Below are 20,110 nucleotides of genomic sequence, written 5' to 3' on the forward strand. Positions count from 1 at the left end.
CGTGAGCGTGTGTATGCATGGGGGCGCCCGTACATTGTTTCCGCATGAGATTCTCCCTTCGCCATGTGTGAGTGTGAGTGTGCGCCATCTGGTTTCAATGTGTCTCATCTTACCGAAACGCGTGGCCGCTCCACCCCAGAAGCCACAACCCTGCCCACCGTGAGTGTGTGTGTATTATGTTACGTTAGCCTTTTTTTCGGCAATATATTTCCGCCATGTTTTTACACACCGGCTTGACAGGCACAGTTGTTCCTCCCATTCTCTGACGCTCTTTTTCGTTTAATTTTTTCTCCCTGATGTGCATAACATTCGATGAAAATTTTGCTGCATTTCCACGCGCAGAAATGAAAGGGCTTGCGGTTCAAATTGCAACCCATTCAGCTGATGAGGGTTGCAGTCAACGGCAAGGCTCAGTCGAGCATTAACTTTTCGCTTTTGTGTGTGTGTGTGTGTGTGTGTGTGTGTGTGTGTGTGTGTGCGCAACAATCTTCTTCTTGCTTGCACACAGTTAATTTTTCGTTTGAGTGGACTATTTTCTGGGTTGCTGGGTTCATTTGCTCTGCTAAAGGGTGTTCCGCTTCACGTTTAAAAAATTCGGCTTAACTAAAAGAAATGTGTAAAACAGCATAGCAAATTATATAATTTTAAATATATTTTTATCAAAAACATAACGCTTTTACTTACATCTGTGTATTTAAATAAAAATTATCGGGCTAATTGCTTACATTTGCCGTGTTTAAATAAGTGCCGTAGAACTAGCTCGAATATGCTGTCACAACTGTCAAATGGATATATTAAACCAAAACCAGTCGCTCTAAAGGGGGCGTCTTAATAGCTTTCTTCTTTGAAGGCCTCATAAAGAGTAGAGAAGCAAATAAAAAAAAAGCAGTATAAGAAGGACGTGAACATTTTTGACCAGGGAAGACGATGAAAACAAGACGCGAATGATTTTTATTTTTCATTTTTTTCTTCTTCATTTTTTCAACATGTGCAATCTTATGTGGGCACCAAACTACATTGGCAAACTCTAGCTCTATGGGACGTACTAAAGAACAGTAAAATACTTTTAAACTGAAAGGATTCTCGTAATCGGCAGAGACACGTAATAAAAATCCGAATAGTGTAAGAGCTTTAGTGGCGATATTTTTGAAATGTCAAGTTAAACTGGGCCTACTGTCTAAAATATCTCATAAATCCCGAACCTGCGAAAAATGTGGAATGCTATTTTGACTGATTTTGTAGTTATAAATAGTAAGTTTTTCCCCTTGAGAATGTTCTGTAACTATATTTGCCAACGTTAAATAACATTTTGTCATTAAAACACGAAACGGAAAAATAGTTTAACGATTCTGGTAACATTTTACAGTCGTCCAAACATTTATATGAAGTTAGCTGTGATATGGGAAGTAAACATGGACACCGGAAAGTAAAGTTCTACACAATTTATTCGCACATCTCGTTAAGTAGTTCACATTTCACAGTTCGCGTATCGTTCCCAAACTAACTCCCCGTCCCCAAAGCGCGCACCGCTTTTATGGCTTCTGCCCATCTTCCCTCTCGCTCCGCGTTACCCGCCATAACCGCGTTCTCCTTCCTAGTTCATTATCGCACGTTCTCTTTATTCTTTCCTTCTCGCGCACATTCCGTCGCACGCGCACATTCCCCTTATTCTTCCCCATTTCACATTTAACAGATATGAATATTTTTAGATCGTCACTGTACACCAACAGTTTAAAACAAGGAATAGCAAACACGACATCCTTAGTAACTATTATAAATAGTAAAGGTCCTAATATACTTCCTTGAGGAACATCAGATACATTATTACATGAAGAAGATACGCTTGTACCTATGTTAATGCTAATGTAACGATCAGTTAAATAACTTCTTAACCACTCAATAACATTTGCGTGGAAACCATAATTTAATAATTTAGATAGCAACAAAAAAAGCCACGCAGAAGCCGCGTCAAAAGCCTGTGTCAAAAGCCGCACAGAAGTCAGTATAAATGACATCAACCTGTAAGCCCTTGTCAATATTGGTGAGGGCCAAAGTTGAGTAAGTATATTAGATTGATATCAATCAATCGTTTCAGCATGAAGCCATTTTGGATACTGAAAATAAACGGTGAAAAGGCACAGGTTACTGCATGCACATTACATAGAAATTCCACGATATCGGCAGACATTAGTATTATCAGTTTTTTTTTAAATAAACAGAAAACTTCCACGATGATATCCAAAAACACGGGAAACATTTCATTTGCAAGGATTTGTTTAATAATTTGGTCAGTATGGGTATGAGAGCAGACTTCCAGCCAATGAGAATTGCGCTGGGAGCTTAAATAACTAAATAGCATAATAAATTCATCATTTACATCTAAACGAAAAAATAGTAATAAAAATTCATGTGTTTAAACTATTAAAACTGTAAAAAAGTCAAAGTTCTGCGAGCTATCCTTAAGCGTCAAAAATTGTATAAAAATAAACAATTTAAAGAATCATATTTAATGATAGAACACAAGAGAAAAAAACAATTTGTTAAATACTTCCTGGGCTAGAATGTAAGATAGTAATGTAACAACATATTAAATGATGTATAATTTCCGAATGAATTAGGTATCGTTCAACATCAACGTATAATTTATATCATTTCTTCAAAACATATGTTAGATAAAACACGTTTATGTCTTACTATTGCTACGATCGAATGTTTAAATGAAAATGATATGAATTCCACTTATCGAAACACAAATTGCTGCATTACTATGAAGGATTCAAATGTACAATGAACCGTATCCTTGTAGAAAGGATTTACTATCTAGCTGCGTGGTAATGAAATAAGTCTCGAAAGCCAGCCTATACAGGCCATGTCCGCGTAGTACACCTCGCCAAATAGAAGAAACATACTATGAATCCTATTTATAAATCTGATTTATCATAGAATTCCATTGGATTTCCTAACTCTAATTATTTCCCCAACGATCGTTGTGCTTAAAAAGTTCCTTTTGATGCATCCAAGCATAGTCAATTTTGTACAATCAGCAATGAAAGGTGCTGATTCCTTTCTTGCTACGAAACCATTTCTTGGAATGAAATAAAGCGAGACCCATTCACCGAAAATCAATTCCGCGCTCGTGCACACTGCCCGAAAACAGAAATTGATAAAACAACCCATAACTGCTACAATTAATAATTCCTCTCCACGATATTTCACTTCCCCCATCGTTGCCTCATTCCGCATCGCACCACACCGAGGTAAAGGAAACGAACAATGGAAAACACGAAATCAATACACGGCAGCACCGAACGTGGGAAGCAACCGAACTGCTGTTTCCTGTCAATAAATTTGTACAGCGGCTAATTTGTTTTATGACAAATTAATTCCCAAACCGTTCGTCGCATAAATCACTGACAAAACGTGTGGTGGTGCGGAGCTCCAAAACCAATGCTATACTGTATTTTGACGCAAATCGTTTTGAGGGGTTTCTGTTTCCAGTTTTGAAGAAAACGTTAAAATAGTTTTTTTACCGAATTTTCCGCAAAGCTTGCGTAACCGTTGCGAGGCACCAGTACTACCCCCGTTCGTGCTGCATCTCCACTGAGCATTCCGTTCGCCGGCTGGAATCAAAACAGTATGACAAAAGTGCTGTCAGAATTGCTACAGCCGGCCACAATCATTCATTCGTTTCAATTGCCGTCCGCCACCAGGCGTCTCCATGGGCGCAGCAGCAGGCAAACCATGGCCGTGCTGTCCCTATTTCCTGCTCCGATACGCGCGCCAAACTGCGCCCCAACATGCAACATGGCTAATTTTACTGCCAACCGTGATGCGATAAATAAATTATTCGCCTCGGGGAAAATCTTTCCCCTTCGCTCGGGCGTCGTCGTACGAAATGGAGACGCCTGGTGGGTTTCGTAGGACTCTGGTTTCTTTGTCGTTTTTCTTCCGCACCGATGATGATCCAGCGATGAAACTAAACCACTGTACAGCAATACGCTGGAAGACATCGCATGCCGTCCTGTACGCTGAGCCCGTACAGATGAGGCCAACCATGGTACGTCGACGGTATTTTACAGTCCAAACAAAGCGTACAAGCGGTGCCGAACCGCGCCGACCCGTGTCGCTGGTAGATCATTTTTGTTTATTGCGAGCTGGTGCGAACGGTAAACAAACCGCGAGCGGGACCGGAGACAGTAGTCGCCGGCACATACTTTCATCATGCAATCGACAAGTGGCACTGAGCAGACACACACTTACACACACACACACACACACATGAATCGAACGGGACGCATTTTCAGTCGCTTTTGTTTTGTGTGTTTCCATGCCAGTCCAACCCGAAACCCTTCGTCGCCCAAAACCCGAACAAAACCAAACCGACAGCGCGTTAGAGCGCTTCGTCAACAAACAAACTGTTCTGCTGCTGTTTGCGGAAGGGGGAATGGGGGGGGAGCTCTCGCGTTTCGCCAAAAGCCTGCACACAGACAGGCTGAGGGTGGTGTGGGAATAAAATGGCAAACAAACGGATGACAGAATAAATAATCGCAACAGAACTAAATTCTGGGTAAACACGCAGTTGAAACCTCCAAGAAAGCAAAGAGCGACAAGCACGCTGTACCCTCAAAAACGCACACCAGGAGAAAGGAGGGTTCGTTTGAGGTTTTGCGCTCGTGCTGGTTTGTACTCGGGCTGCACAATCCCAAAAGCAGGAGCGTACTGCCGTCGACTGGAATGTCGTCGAAAGGACGTTTTCTGGATGTTCCGCTCACTAAATCATGCTCGTCCGTGGCAGTAACAAAAGATGTCTGACAAAGCAAACAAAACCACCGACAGGCCAACGGAAAGACACATACACAGCACAGAGCTCGATCGCAATAAGGCGGAAAGCGCTGCAGAAAAAGCAGGTGGAAGAAGCAGGTCAAACGACCAGAGCTATCAAACAACAAATTGTAGTGATAGCAAATCAACCCACCAGCGCTGGCGTGATGAAATGTAATGGAAAATAAATTTCAACTCCACACCGATCGAACCGGGAGCAAGATAACCTTTTCCTTGTAGCTTACAGGTTTTTTTTCGCAGTGGCTAGGAACATAAAGGAAAGTATACAGGAAGCAAGAGAGGAACCAGCCAGCCAGAATCGTTCCATCAGAGCGATCTAATGAATTGCTTTCCTCCGGGGAATGGAGCGCTTTCCATCTTCGTTTTCCCCAGCACAAACAGTGGGCGAAGCGAACGCGAATGCGGAGGAGACGACTCCGTGGAGGACGCGAATAAAATAAAATAAACTTACTTTAACTTCAAAGTTCAACTATATCTGCGGCAGAAGCATGAGCAGCACCGAATACACCCGATTTCACCATCCACAACCGAAGCGGTTGATTTTTGTTGACAGTGTTTGACGTCGGTGGAGCGGTTTTTGACGCTTGGAGAAATGGCAAACTTTCGCAAACGAGACGAGGGATGCAACGGATGGAACTAAAACAATCCGCAACAAACTCTACTACTACAATGCCAGCAGTGCTGTTAGTACGCGAAGCACACAATCCACTAAAACTAGCCGAGCTGCAGCAAAGGCAAAACCGAAACTCCACTTTACAAATCGAGGGTAAAGCGAGCAGTGAAACGAAATAACAAAAAAAAAGAAAACAAACACACCCAACCGTTCATTCTGTTCGACTGGTTTTGGTAAGGAGGGGAGAAGCAGGGAGGAGTGGAAAGGATTCATCAAACCGGAAGTACGCTTATTATTGTTTGTTTACTACCTTACACAAAGTTATTGCGAAAGTTTTTCGCTACAGCTGGTTTTACGATCGGAATTGCTAGCTCGTTTTTTTTTCGTTTTGTTAGTTCATACACTGGAGTGGGACATTTTTATGCCACTGTTGTGGCTTTCGGTTGGCGTAGGGAGGAAAACATTTTCTAACACTCTTCCCCTACTTTTTTCAAAAGCGCTACAGTAAGCTTCAGCGTTTTGTTTATTTAAAGATAAGTTTTCAAAGTGGAGTAAGCGTCCGAACGAACGAAAAAAAAGCAAATAGAAATAAACCATTCCTGGTGTGCTGAAAGAAACGGAGGGGAAGGTGTGGTGTATTTGCTTTCGAACGAGCGTTTCATTGACGGACGAATCATTCAAAGAAATTGAACAGTTTGTGTGATTGTTGCAGAACTTTTTGAGGGTGTGTAATTTGATTGGTACGGTAAGAAACGCAAACGGTAAGGGTTTTGGTTTATTTGATAGAAAATATTGAGATGCAAGTGCTTAGTAATGAAAAAAATGATGTCAGTGGGACCAACACGAAATGCACACTTATAGGAAAGAAAACTGGATCAAGGAGGTAACAACCGATTGATAATTTTCAATAGCTATTCATAAAATTATCATCTTACAACATATCTTAATATGCTCAATATGCCATAAAACACGATTATTCTTGCATTATTGTATGCCTCCTCCATTTATCTGTAGATTGAAATCACCACATTGAATGAAAATAACTTAAAAACATGAAAAAGTGTAAAATAAATACTGACGTTTTGCGATATGCTTAAGCTTAAGAAACTTACATGGTGTTCATAGAACTTTATAATGAATACATTTTGAGCATTAGAAAGTATCTTTGTAGTGAAATAATGCTTAAATAGAAGGTGCCCATTTTGCCCCACATGCCCATTTTGCTCCGCTTTCTCCTAACCAACACAATCGATGAAAAATTATGGAATGTTTATAAGAATTATGTTTAAACTATGACAACGGAAAACAGGGTTTTCCGGGTCAGTTTCTAATGTGAACGGCATTATTGAACAATCGCGCAAGGTTTTTTCTACAGCTCAGCTGTCACAGTTCATGGAAGCTGTTGAAAATCATGTTGAAAGTTTTTAATAATGCTGTTCATATTGAAAACAGAGCCGGAAAACAGTGTATTATTATTATGTTAACTCAACTCTTCAAAACAATGTTGAACTTTCAATTATCTCGGACTGACCAAGAGCTCTTGAAAAGGAGAGATCTTTTTCACAGAAAATTATTCGCAATTCTTGTTTCAAGTCCAGCAATGTTTCAATTGCGTAAGTGAATTAATGTTTATTCTTTAACAAACACAATACTTCGTTTGATAAATGAATTATTTAATAGCTAGAACGAATTATTGTTTTAAATGAAATTGAAAGTGAAATTGAAAATCTCTTACTTTTATTTATTTTTGGTTGCAATAATCTATTCTACAGTAACAGGGCATTTCCTACGACACATAAAAAATCGGTAGCAAGACCTCGTTTACGATACAAATCTACAATTGTTTAAAAAATGCTGCTTTCCATCCTCAATTTTCACATTTTTTATGTTACACAGCGAGCAATATGTAAGCGAGATTTTTCAATATATTATAGTTAACAAAAACAACCAGAGAAATCAGCTTCAGTAATGTCTTTCAAACGTTCCGCTGAGTATCACCTGCCGAAAACGTGTTTCAACTTGCCAAAATCTTCAAAGTTGGAAACAAAAGATTTTGTTTTTATTCAAGCAGTTCAACAACAGTAAAATGCATTCGTCTTGGGAAGCTGATTGTGTTTCTATCTCATTCCATTACACTGGGAAAAAAAACTTATCAAAATTTCACTGCAATCCCTTCGCGAAACCGATAGGAATCTGCTTATCCCGTAGTTTTATGTGACACAAAAGCTCGTTCAAATAACAACCACGGCCCACTACAGCCCATCCAATCCCGTTTTGGCTATAAATGTAACAATAACCTCTCCGTTTTTCCTCTCACGAAACAAACCAGAAAAAAACTACTTCCAAAAAGGCATTGTTTTCGTATGCAAACGAGCCCGAACGAGCAAAAGAGAGTAAGTGTAGCTTTTTTTTGGGCATTTTATTTCCTTCCATACTTTATTCACTACCCCTACGGCCAATGACATTTGGTATTGCAATGGTTACTTCCCCTGTTCATCGGCAATCCCATCCCGCTCACAGTATTACACTTTTCAAACTATAATAATCAATGCCAGGGGCCGGAATGTATTGGAACTGTAAGGGGACTTATCTATGCACTCTCGACGAACAAACAAAACAAAACAAAAAAAAAAGGAATCGTTCAACTGTTTTTCCGATTCCGAATCCAACCATTACCTTTCCCGTCGGTTTCATCTTATCGTTTGCAACTTTTCCAGCATCCGCAACAGGAAGCGAAGGGAACCAAGCTGAAGAGTGAGACAACGGGTAAGAAGCGCAAAAGCGGAATCATCAAGTAATCGAATCGTATTCATTCTCCATTTCCCGCCGGAATGGGCAACTTCCGGGCCCAAGTTTTCGTCGGTTGATTTTGGATTCTTGTGACAAAGATCCGCCTGCTTTGTTGCCCATCCAACTCCCACCATTTCCCTATCCAGCGCGTGTTATCTGATATCCGATGCACCCGAACGAATGAAGCTTACGTGTGTGTGTATGCTTCTCCAAAGTTCTCTTTTCGGTGATGTTTGCTCTAAGGTTAGCTCCCTTTGTTTCTGTGCGACATTCTGCCCCGTTCTACGCCGGGTTCAACATCCACCGCTAGCTCGAACACAGTTGGGAAGGAAAACTTTTGCAGACTCACACGAACATGCCCCGGCGTTCGAGCCCGGCTGGCTGGCGGGTGGCTGACCGAACGGTAACAGCATTAAGCTGCTCGTAATAGTATCATCTTGAGAGCATTATTAAGCTCGTGGAAAATTGCATTCTGCAGTGCTGCAGCGTGGTCCACCGTAGAGAGCATTGCCAAATGAACCTCTACACACACACAGACCCACATTCATACGTTGAAATACACACATTGATCAGAGAACGGTTTCGAACGGTGATGTGAACAACGGTGGTGGATGATAAAAATGATCCCAAATGGGAAATAGTTACGGTTGACGCTCTGGAACAAAAAAGTTATTGGACGGCTTCTTCGAACTACAGAACACAGCACAAACACATAGCCCACAGAAGCGCACGCTGCAGGCACAAAATGAGCAGCCAGGAACAAGCCCCATTTTGACAAGGTACCACACCGCACACAGATTCCCGTTTCTTTGGCTGCCTAACGGGCACCCTTGATTGCAATATCATCATGCGCTTTCACTCAAGCGTCTCATGTGTCATCGAGCATCGTAGCCGAGAACGCCATGGCATTCCGATCTGGTAGCCGTACGACACACACACACACACAAACACATGATGAAAAAAGCTGATGAAAGGAAAGCAGACGGAGGAACGACACACTTGGAGAAGCTGCTGGCACAGAGGGGACAGATTTTCAATTTACATTAGAATTTCAAATGCCTTCAATAAATCATCACACATTGAAAAGCGACGACGGGTGATGAGCCTTAGCGGGGCAGAGGAGGGGGAATGCCCGATTGGGAAGTCGATCTAGCAAAACCGATACATCAAGTCGCCCCGGATGCTTACCGGATGCCGAAAAGGCACTCTCTCCGTTCCAAACGGCCACTCGCAAACTTCCACAGCAAACCCATTTCCGGAGGAGCATTTCTAGCACCCAGCAGGGCAAGTGCACAGTGTCCGGGGGGTTTGGCAGATCAATTTTCGATCGATCAAGCGAGTTGCGCCTCGCGGGGGAGGACAGGAGCTGCTGTGGCTCGGCAACCAACTGCGAGAAGGTCCTTAAAAATGAAATTGCATCAAGAAGCCATCTCCGCTCGCAAAGTGACCCCGTTCTGTGTGAGTGTGTATGTTTGTCAAAGCTCCACTCCGGTACCGGGCCCGATAACCGATCTCGAAAGGCTCTTAAACTGGGCAGGCTATCAATAAGCGAGCGCTGACATAAATAAGGACACTTTCGGCTGGCAGTCACTCGCTGCTTTCCAACCACCAACCTGGTCGGCGTTGTCACCGTGTTTCGAATGCATTCTAGCTTCATGCCCCTTGGGGCTGTACTTTGAAACCCTTTTTGCAACTTGCACCGCAATGAGCAAGTGAGTGAGTCGTTTTGTGGCGGAGAAAAGAAGATGCAGACTCCAATTCTCTGATCTTTTTTATTTACTGTTTTGATCAAAAGGTTCGTTAAAAAAAGGATCCAAAAAGCCGATCGTAAAAAACGTGGTACCGTCCCCGTAGGCTGATGGACGCTCAAGATCCGTACCAAATGGAGTCCAGTTTATGGACCCAAAAACCCATTCGAGTCGCCAGGGGTTTGATGGGTGTAATTAAGAGATGCTATCGGTTAAGCTCGATTGTCATGTGGAAATGTGAAGCTCTATGGCAGTATGAGGGCGTGGGTCGTCTTACGTCGGTGGGTCTTTTTCCAAAGCACTCAAAAGTTAAGTGTCACCGGGTTTGCGAGGTTTAAAAACCAGTTAAAATAATGAAAGGTTGAGCAGTTTGCATCGCTTTTTTCAGTGGATGACGTTTTATGGCGTTTGCATTACATTTTCACCGGTTGGGACTTGAAAAAGGTTTAGAAATTTTTGTTACAACAGTAATAAACTTGAAATTCTTCTAGTGCTTCTTTAGACTAAATACAGGGACCATTGTTGAATGTTTTAATTGTGTGTTTAATTTATTGAGATTCTACAGCTTTCAATAATTGATTTTTCAAAAGGAAGTTAGTTGTTTGTTACCTTACTGATCAAGAGCAAGTCCTACATACTAAAATCGTATTTAAAATAAATGAAAAATATTTTTTCTGAATTTTTAACCTTAATACGATAAATACTGTAAGACACATCATTTTTTTTGTATATTAAACCAAAATTGGGGTCCTTTCCGTTTTAAGTTAGTAGACTAAATTTTCAGCCTGTCAGCTGTTTGCTGTAAAGCAGTTTTCAAGCACCTAGAGATGCACCTTAGATAAATGAAAACTCTACCTTGTTTTGCCATTTTTTCTAGCAAGCACTCGAATCTAATTATATCTTTGAGGATAGAATGATCTACACTGAAAACTGCAGGCGAGTTGTGTGGTTTTGTATGGAGTGTTTACATGATTTCAACCTCCAACTGTCAAACTCCATACAAAAAAACTGATTAGAATCGTGAAGGGCCCCATTATTAGAGTTTTTAGAGCTAAGCCAAATCTCGTCTTAAAATTGTGAAGTTTAAGTTATTCACCAAATTGTTTTTTATGGTTTTTAAAGTAAACACTTTCTTTTAAACATTATTTTGGGACAGAAACCTTCTTCTTCTTCCATTATAAGAGTTTTTAGAGCTAAGCCAAATCTCGTCTTAAAATTGTGAAGTTTAAGTTATTCACCAAATTGTTTTTTATGGTTTTTAAAGTAAACACTTTCTTTTAAACATTCTTTTGGGACAGAAACCTTCTTCTTCTTCTTCTTTTTGGCTTAACGTCCTACGTGGACATGCTGGCCTTATCACTCAGCCACTTCATTACCACTCCATTTGGTCTATCCTTGCTACAGGGAGACGGTCCATTCTAGGCTTGAACCCATGACGGGCATGTTATTGAGTCGTTCGAGTTGCCGACTGTACAATGAGACCGCCCCCATTACATTCGGATAGAAACCTAAAAACTACGAAACAAAACCGGATAACAAACAGTCAAACAAACCTCAAGGGGCAAAATTTCAATATCGCTAATAGGCAGGGTCATGATTGTGAGCAAAACAAAATTATAAATAAAAACACAATACCCAATAATAAGTCTAAAAGTCCTCAAACATTTGCGTATAACAGGGCTTTAAAAGATTTAAAAAATATAGCATAACTAAATTTTTTTTTTTGAAGATATTTAACGAACTGAGTCCAATTGACCTAAATATGGTTGCAATTGCTCGTTCTACAAATTTCAATATGAATCCATTAATTTTCCCGCTCTCTGTAAACACCAATAAATGCATCGTAAACAAAGAGCAATCTAGCCAGCAGTTCGGCAGCTTCCATGTCCCCCACCAGGTCAATTTTCGAAGTCAAAATATTTCATTCGGAAGCACTTGCTCGCCACACACATATATTATTCCACTCATTATCCACGCAATACATAGCCAGCTGCAAGAAGTAGCAACAGAGTAGGCTCATTTGCATGAAAATAAGTGCACTTGTATTGATTTATGCCACCGAGACTAGTCGTCCCCGCCCGTCCTTGTGCCCTTCCTTCCCATTCTAGAGTGTCCTCCGCGGGTCCGGGCCCATTCATTATAATAATTTTTGAACCACGATATTCACTTTTCGACCGAACGGAATAAATGAGGCTTGCACATTGTGTATGCTCAAGCACACACAAGCACTCGCACGCACAACGACGCACATCCTTGGTTTACCAAAAAACACGGGCGGTTCGATAAGCAGCCGCTGGGTAGCTTTCGAGGCTGGTTGAGCCGTTGAGAGCGGACCAAAGCCAAACGTCGGCTGTCCAACAGTGACCGTGCTCATGTGTCTCTCTATCATCGCACCGAAAACATTTCGCACCAGCACCAGCGGAAAAGCTTTCATGCATATTTATAAATAATGCAAAATTATGTTTGACCCACACACACACGGTGTGCCGTGTGTACAGTCGAGTACAGTACCGCGCAGCGTATGTGCTGCATGCGTACCGGTCTATCGGTGACCTTCCGACTCGGTACCGAAAAGGGGTGGTTGTTTTTTGCGCCATCATTCACCTTCCCCACGTGCAGTGTTCCACCGGTACCACCGGCGGGTTATCAAAACCTAATGAAACGGCTAAAATGACACATACGACGGGTACGTTGGTTCTGGTCGGCTCACTTCAAAACTCGCTCTTTATGCCTTCAGCACGCCCCAAATCACCTTCATAACGATGCGGGAGCCGCTGAAAGCGGATGCGGACGCTAGCCTACAGTCATGTTGGGCTTTCCCTGCTCCCGACGCCTCATCTCGCTGCCTACAAAATGTCCTCTTTTCCCACGGTGAAGCGATATCTCCGCCCGCGCCATTTCGCAGAACGTGTGGCATTTTCCGACAGAAAGTTTCATTATTGCCGGGCGGACCTCATGTTTGGATTCGGTAATTAAACCACCAGGGCCGTCACCCGTCCGTTTTCTAACCGAAAATGGCCCTTCAAAAAGGGACCATGCGGTGTGTGTGTGTTAAAACGAGGGTTTGGTCGATCTTTGTCTACGTCGGTGGGGTACCTTTAGTTGCGCTTGAAGGGTAGATCGGGTTCGAAATAATTATCGTAAAGAAATCGAGCGCAATGTTTAAACCGTAAATAAACCGGTACGGTACTGGGAGCTCCCCACTTTCAACTCTATTGTGAAGGTGGGCAAGTGGAAGGAAAATGGCCAGTCGGCACGGATGTTTCCATTAATGATCTGCCGTGTTGTGGAGCTTACACGTGCGTGATAGTTGCTTTTATTGTACCTTTTCCGGTTCTACCTGTCTAGGCACATCTTCCGACTTGGTTGAAACGGTAAAAACTCTCACACACACATATAAAACAGTGTGTCTTTCATTGAACACAAGTACAACTCATAATCCAATTAGACTCCAAAACTAATCCCTTTTGCTGGGCGCAACAACTAGCCGGAAATGGGAATGGTTCGGGGAAGGATAAGACAGCATAAGGCCCGACAGAATGCATTATGGAGTTTCCGGGGCTTTCGTTCTTTATTTCATAACGTGCGAGAGCGTGAAAGGGTGTGGCTGATTGTAGCAGGTTTTCTAGTGAAACTTGTCTTTAGAAGCTAATACATTGAGCAAAACCATTTAAATTCAATTTCATTCACCTTAATGGAGTTGAAAATTGAAATTTCATATCATACTCCATTTTCAACCGAAGCTCAAAACTCAAACAACAATAACAAATCAGTTACTTCAATTAAGTACCAGCTTTAAAATGTCATTCACAGCTAGCTTTCGGCAGAACGGTGTCATTCATTCTCAAGACTCACCATTCATCTTCATCTCTTGCGGTAGTTCGTTTCTCAAAAATCTGCTAAAAATGGGTCCATTATTAAACTGCAATAGTCCCTGATGCAGCTTTAGTTCTTTTCGATAGCTCGTACTACTCGACAACAACAAAAAGGCTATGCCCCCCTACACTACACTTCCGGCTGGTGGATGATGTGCAGAGGATGTGAGATTTATGGTAAATATTGCGTTACCATTGCTCAAATTTCTCATCTTTCCACCACCCGAGGCTCCGGGCTCGTAGGTGTGCTACAAGGGTAGTACGATATGCAAGATAGGGCAGCAACACAACAACAACAAAAACAACACCAACCTGTAAAAGAAGCAACCATGATGTGGCTAGAAATTCCATTCCGAGAGCCTGGGTTGCCGTGCATGAGGATGAGATCTCTGCAGCGAACGACCATCGTGTTCAGTACTCAGACCATGAACGCAAAGGTAGAAACGAGATCCTGACTCAACACACACACACACACACACACACACGCACACACATCCGCCTCAACAAGCAAGTGGGAGCCAAAGCTACGTGCAGAATCTTCACGCAAACAATGCTCTCAGGCTGCTCAGACTTGCTGCTAGAGACCGGGGCCGGAGAAAAAAGTGCATATGACGGCATACCATACCATATAGCATAACTTTTGCTCGCCGATGATATTCCATATCAGTGCCTCCAACCTAGACCAGCATTCGAAGAGTGTGAAAAAATTGCTTACCCTTGCACAACGGCCCAGTTGGTTGGAGCGTTTAAGGGGAACCGGTGGAGTGAAGCGCTAAACCTCATCTGGGACGGTGATTGTCCGAATCGGTACACACACTTACACCAGGATCGCAATCAGATCAAATCAAATCGAATCGTGACGACGTCGGCTACTCGCCCTACTCGCCTTCCTTTAGAAAGCACACCCCCGTACAAGAAAAAAACACGTAAGAAAACGAGAAGTGAAACACACAATTCCGGCCCGACCAGGCCCGGGAATGAATGCTGGCAGGAAATTGTGCAACCTCATCATATCCATCTCAAAGCGGCACACACTCACCCACAAGCACGCACGCATACAGTGCTGACATCGGAATTGGCTTGAAACTCGTCCACTGCACTGTATGGTGCCACCATGCCACCATGGTGCAGGGCGAGTGAGGGGCGAGGAGCGGTCAAATGGCTCATAAAAATGTTTACTTATTTGTCAAGGATATTTGCAACGACCAGAAGCATGTTTTATGATTGGTTCAAGTGCAATCAAAGCCACATACCCGGAACCACGTCTTTGCAAGACGTGTTTGTGTGTGTGTTTGAGAGGGTGTGACTGTGTGCGTGCTACACACAACACCTTCCAAGAAGCACGGTGTAGTGCCAAACTGTGCCAACCGGTTTCGGGACGGCAAGCTGGAAGAGCTTTTCGCTGTTCACTTCACCAAGCATCATGCATTTTGATTACACACCCAGTGAACTGGATTTGATTCGTGTGCGCTATGGAGACGTAGGTATGTGGATGTGTGTGTGAAAAGGTATGAGAATGGGATTTTCTAACTTAAAGTATTGAAGCGCGTTGAAAAAGTACTATAATGTTGATTCGATGTTCTAGTTTAAATCCAATGGAAAGGGCGTTGTATTTTGGTGCCGTGACCAGGATACGCTACACAAGATTTGTTTTTTTTTCTAGTGATGGTGATGGGTTTGTTGGCTTGTTTATTATTGTAATAATTTACTAACGGACTGTATGGGCTTAAGGTCATATTGCACAACTGAATAATATGCCCGTCACGGGTTCAAATCCCGAATGGACCGAACCCCCGATACATAATAATAAATATACTGCTGTGGTATCAGTTGCACCCATCAGTGGTTTATGGCATGTCGACAACAACTGCAATTATATACCGCAATATGAATAAGAAAAACTAAAAGAAAAATTTTACTTGGATTTAAACTTTAAACTCCTTTTACAGCTTGCTTTAGCTAATATTTTACTTGCTTAGCCGATTTTACATAAACATGCTTCTTTTAGTCGTAGTTAAATAATATGGAATACTAGCTTTCTTTCAGAAAAAAATCTGCTTGAATCGCATGCAATTTTAAAAAGGCTCACAGAATAAGGTGCCATAGCGAAATCAATCCTTGGAGGTCTTGTGATTGAGTCATCCTCTCGTATGATTTAATAACATGGGCTCATCATGGGTTCCTCATATCTCATATCTCATATCTAAGTCTAGAGAGCCTGAGTAAATCCCGGCATGTTCGTGTATAACGCTAAGCCAAGTCGTATTAAAATCAATTTAAAAAACTCTTGAAAGCCGTCCAAAAGACATCTTACTGTCAAATCAGCAAGTGATCAGCATACATTTTTGTTTTATTTTTAAATAGTTGTGTCTGTTAATAGACGTATCTGTTGTAATTATACGATAAAGTTTATATGTCATCTAAATTTAAAGTCTTTCACTCTTGATTCCCTTTTTGCTTCAGTAGTTTTAATAAAAGGAAAAAACCCTTCCAAGCCTATAATCAACTCTTTTTACGTTCTTTTGCGATTTTTTCTTTCAGTGTGAAATGATTTCTTAACCTTTCAATATATAGAGAGTACACCCTGCTCAAAACTCGCTGCAAAAGCCCGTGTCGTGGTCGTGGTGAGTCGGATGGAAACTTTTGATAAATGAAGCCACCGTGCAGAGGTCAAACAATTACCGGAACCCTTCTTCAAAAATTTCTTCAAACCGAACCGCTGGAGTGGATAGGAAAGAAGAAAAAAAAACTACGCAACGTTCAGCCAAAATTATTTTTAAACCACTCATGTACACCCTGCCCCACCCGGAAAGCTTAGCTTGGAACATCAGACGGGCAAGTTGAAAAATATTCTATCTTTTTTTTTTGCTGCTGCTGTGTGTGTGTTTAATTTCCCTCCATTTTTACGTGCTCGCTCGCTTCCGAACGAGGGCAATGGGAAGTAGATCTTGCGGGTTAACATTTATCGCAAAGGCATTTTTCTTGCTCACCTCATTTTCACTCACATGCTTGCGTTACGCGGTGGCAACGTTCGCACCGTTGCGCACAGTGCCTGCGTTAGAAACTTTCACCATTCCCACCCATCCACAGCACGTGGCGGGAGGGTTGTGCAAAACTTGAAAATAGTATGGAAGGGGAGGGGGGGCGCGGAGGGTCATGCGAAAATAATTAATCAAACTTACCGAAACGTCAGCGTGGTCAGCGGACGGTATGATTTATGGCTGCTTAGGTCGGCCATCGGCGTGCCCCAGAAGTCGTTGCGGAACACCTGCGCCACCGGGCCCGTCCCGAGCACGTCCTTGTTGAGCGTGATGGCCGGGATGTCGTCGTGCACAAAGTCGCCCTGGATGCCGTTCAGATAGCAGAGGGTCGCAATTAGCCCGACGAGCAGGTACATGCACCAGCGCTGCTCGTCGCCCCGGTCGCCCGCCGGGTGCGATGCCCGCCGTCGGCCGGTGCTGCATTCGGCCACGCTCGCACAGCACCCGTCCGTCGATGGTTTGTGGTGCTGGTGATGGTGGTTGTTATTAAGAGCATCTTCTAGTTGTGCTGCTTTTTCTGAGGCACTCAACGGCGACGGTGATGACGCCGGCGACGATTTCAAAATGGATGATATCGAGCAGCACCGCTGGCACGGAAAGGACGCTGATGATGATGATGATGGTGATGGCGATGGTGATGAGGAACCGTTCATGAAGCGGAATGCCGACGGGGAGGACGATGAGGTTGCTATGCAGGACAGACACAGGGAGCGATGGTCGGGTGCCGCTGATGAGGATGCTAATGTTGTCGGCTGGAAGGAGGACTGATGAGGAGCGGGAGGGGAAGTGGAAGGTGGTTGGAGAAGTGTATGATGCTGGTGACGAGTGCCCGGCTGCACCGGATTGTACACGATCGTCACGCGACGCTTCATGCCGTTTCTACACAGGTTTGCCTTGCAAACGCACACTCACAGACACACACACACACAGACACAAACCCCCTTTCTGGCCGGAAGGGTTTTGAGCTCACTCGAACGATTTCTTGCACCGCGTTGGACAATTTTTTCTCATCTTTCCAACGGGAGCATTCTTTGATTATTTTCACTATTTCCTATTTTACTCCACTACACAACGCACTAACACCAGCACTCAAACACAGACTTGCAGCACACTCGACTTGCAATTTCTAAGCTTTGCAATTTTCTATTAATTTCCGCACAGACACCCGCACAAACACATACACACACACAATTCACTGCAAGCTCGCACCAACGGGCACTAATTTCGTCGCGTTACAGCTGCACTTCAGCCACAAAACCCTGCACAGCGAGAGAGAGAGAGAGTGGAAAGAAACGTGTTAGAGTCGGTGAAGGTGCAGCTGTAACACACTTCAAAGTGTACGGTGCAGATCCATGTTTCAATGGGTCTGTGTGTGTGTGTGTGTTTCGTTGCGATCAGCCAGCCTTGAGTCTTATCAGTGAACGTGTCCAGCTATTTCCGCGGTCCAGGACTTTCTTGTGCTTTTCCGGATGTTAGAGATAACAGGAAAGTAAGGAGAATGCGCAATCAGAGCCATCATTCCACCACCGGAAGTACACTGGGTGAGGGTTTTTTCCACTTCCGTTTTCCCGATCACCATACACATACACACACACATCGGACAGCAACCATTCATCATTAATGGACGCCAGTGACCCAACCCAACAGCAGTCCCGGGAGAGTTTCAAGAGCGACCGGAACCTCTGACGGAAGGATCCGGGGATCTGTGTCCACTGACAGCGGTGCTTTGTGGATGTGGAAAACAAATCTTTCCGTCTTTTTTGCCTGCTTTCCTGCGTTCGATAGAGAGTGGGGGTTCGTCGCTTGCTTGAAACACATACACAGGCAAGCTGCCTGATACTTTGCCATCCATCGGCCCATCGGTAAGGAAAATGGTGGAAACTCTCGAAGGAATTCATCCTGTGGTAGGTTTTCTCATTTTATGGCTTCGTTAGTTTTATCCTTCCAGCGTCGCCTCCCGCAATTCGTCCCGTGAAACGTGATGTCTGAAACAAAGCAAAAAACACAATTCTATTAGTGCAAAGATAGGAAAAAGAAGGAATTTCGAAACATAAATACGGATGATAGAACTAAGCGGACGGAAGCCGTCCGGGCTTGAATCCGTCGGTTGTGCTCAGCCGGAAAGCTCGTGTTTTGATTTATTCACGGTTTGCTACGATTTCCTCGCCAAGCCCGTGTTTGGTGGGATCTCGGGCTCATTCACCCGTACCCCGTACATGTATACCGCGGGGTGTGAGATAAATTTAAATCCACCACATGCACGCATCTACATTTTTGAGAAGATAAGGAGGCTGGTTCCTTCCCACGGTTCAAGCACGCTTATAAGGGCATGATTTTTTAAACCTACCCAAAAAACAGTGAAAGACATTTTACCAGGAAACGGCAGACACTGCCATCTTTAAATGGTAAGAAAATTTGCCCTCCTCTTAACGAACAGAGAAGAAAACACTTTGCCGCTTCTCAGGCTGGGAAGTAAATGAAAAAATAAATACTTTATTTCATTAGTTCCTGCAGCCCACTTCCCCGTACGGAACCTTTTTTTGCGAAATCGCACACAGATTGAGTTCAGCTGTTTATGACGCTGCATGGCCTCCAAACTGGAAGCTGAAGCGCTCGGATTGGCGAGATTGTTTGTAATAAAACATGGTATTAGTTTTACACAGGTGTGTGCGTGTGCTTTCTCTCGGTGGAGCTTCTTATCTTACCGTAGCAACACCGGAGTGGCAACGAAAAGCACGGCGCAAGCATTTACGTTGCTCGCACTCATGCTGGTTTTCTGGCGTATTGTTTTAACCGTTGATAAATAAATGATAAAATAACACCAGCCAGCGTCGGCACTGCCAGCCTAGGGGGAAAGTTCGTGAAAATGGTAATTTGGTTGCGCGGTACGGCATGTTTTTCTTTACCTTCGGGTCGGTACAATAGGGACCCCGTCTTATGATTGTGTTTTCTTGGTGCGTTTTGTACAGCTTCGATATGATTACTATCTGGTTGTGATCGCTTTATCGTTTTCGGTTGAAAGTGGTTCGTGAGAATTTTCCCTGGCAAGGCAGGATGATTTGATAACTTAATCCAAGACATTGGGCACCTTTGGCAGCGGCGATCAAATTACAATGATACGAATTGGACGATTCATTTTGGAGCGATATCGTGCATTTGCTCGTTTAAATTATTTACATTCAATTTACTATGATGAGGTCT

The 20,110-nt window shown here is 43.2% G+C and overlaps 1 protein-coding gene across 1 annotated transcript in view; it reads right to left on the reverse strand.

Moving 5' to 3' along the window:
* Positions 1-20,110, reverse strand: part of LOC120901146 (protein O-mannosyl-transferase TMTC2-like) — a 103,424-nt gene that overhangs the window by 22,483 nt on the left and 60,831 nt on the right. The window contains exon 2 of the mRNA XM_040308854.1: positions 17,051-18,168. Coding sequence (XP_040164788.1) covers positions 17,051-17,781 — 731 coding nt within the window. The 5' untranslated portion in view covers positions 17,782-18,168. The remainder of the gene's footprint in view (positions 1-17,050; positions 18,169-20,110) is intronic.

Source organism: Anopheles arabiensis, chromosome 3 (assembly GCF_016920715.1).
Source record: "Anopheles arabiensis isolate DONGOLA chromosome 3, AaraD3, whole genome shotgun sequence".
NCBI classification, from domain to species: domain Eukaryota; kingdom Metazoa; phylum Arthropoda; class Insecta; order Diptera; family Culicidae; genus Anopheles; species Anopheles arabiensis.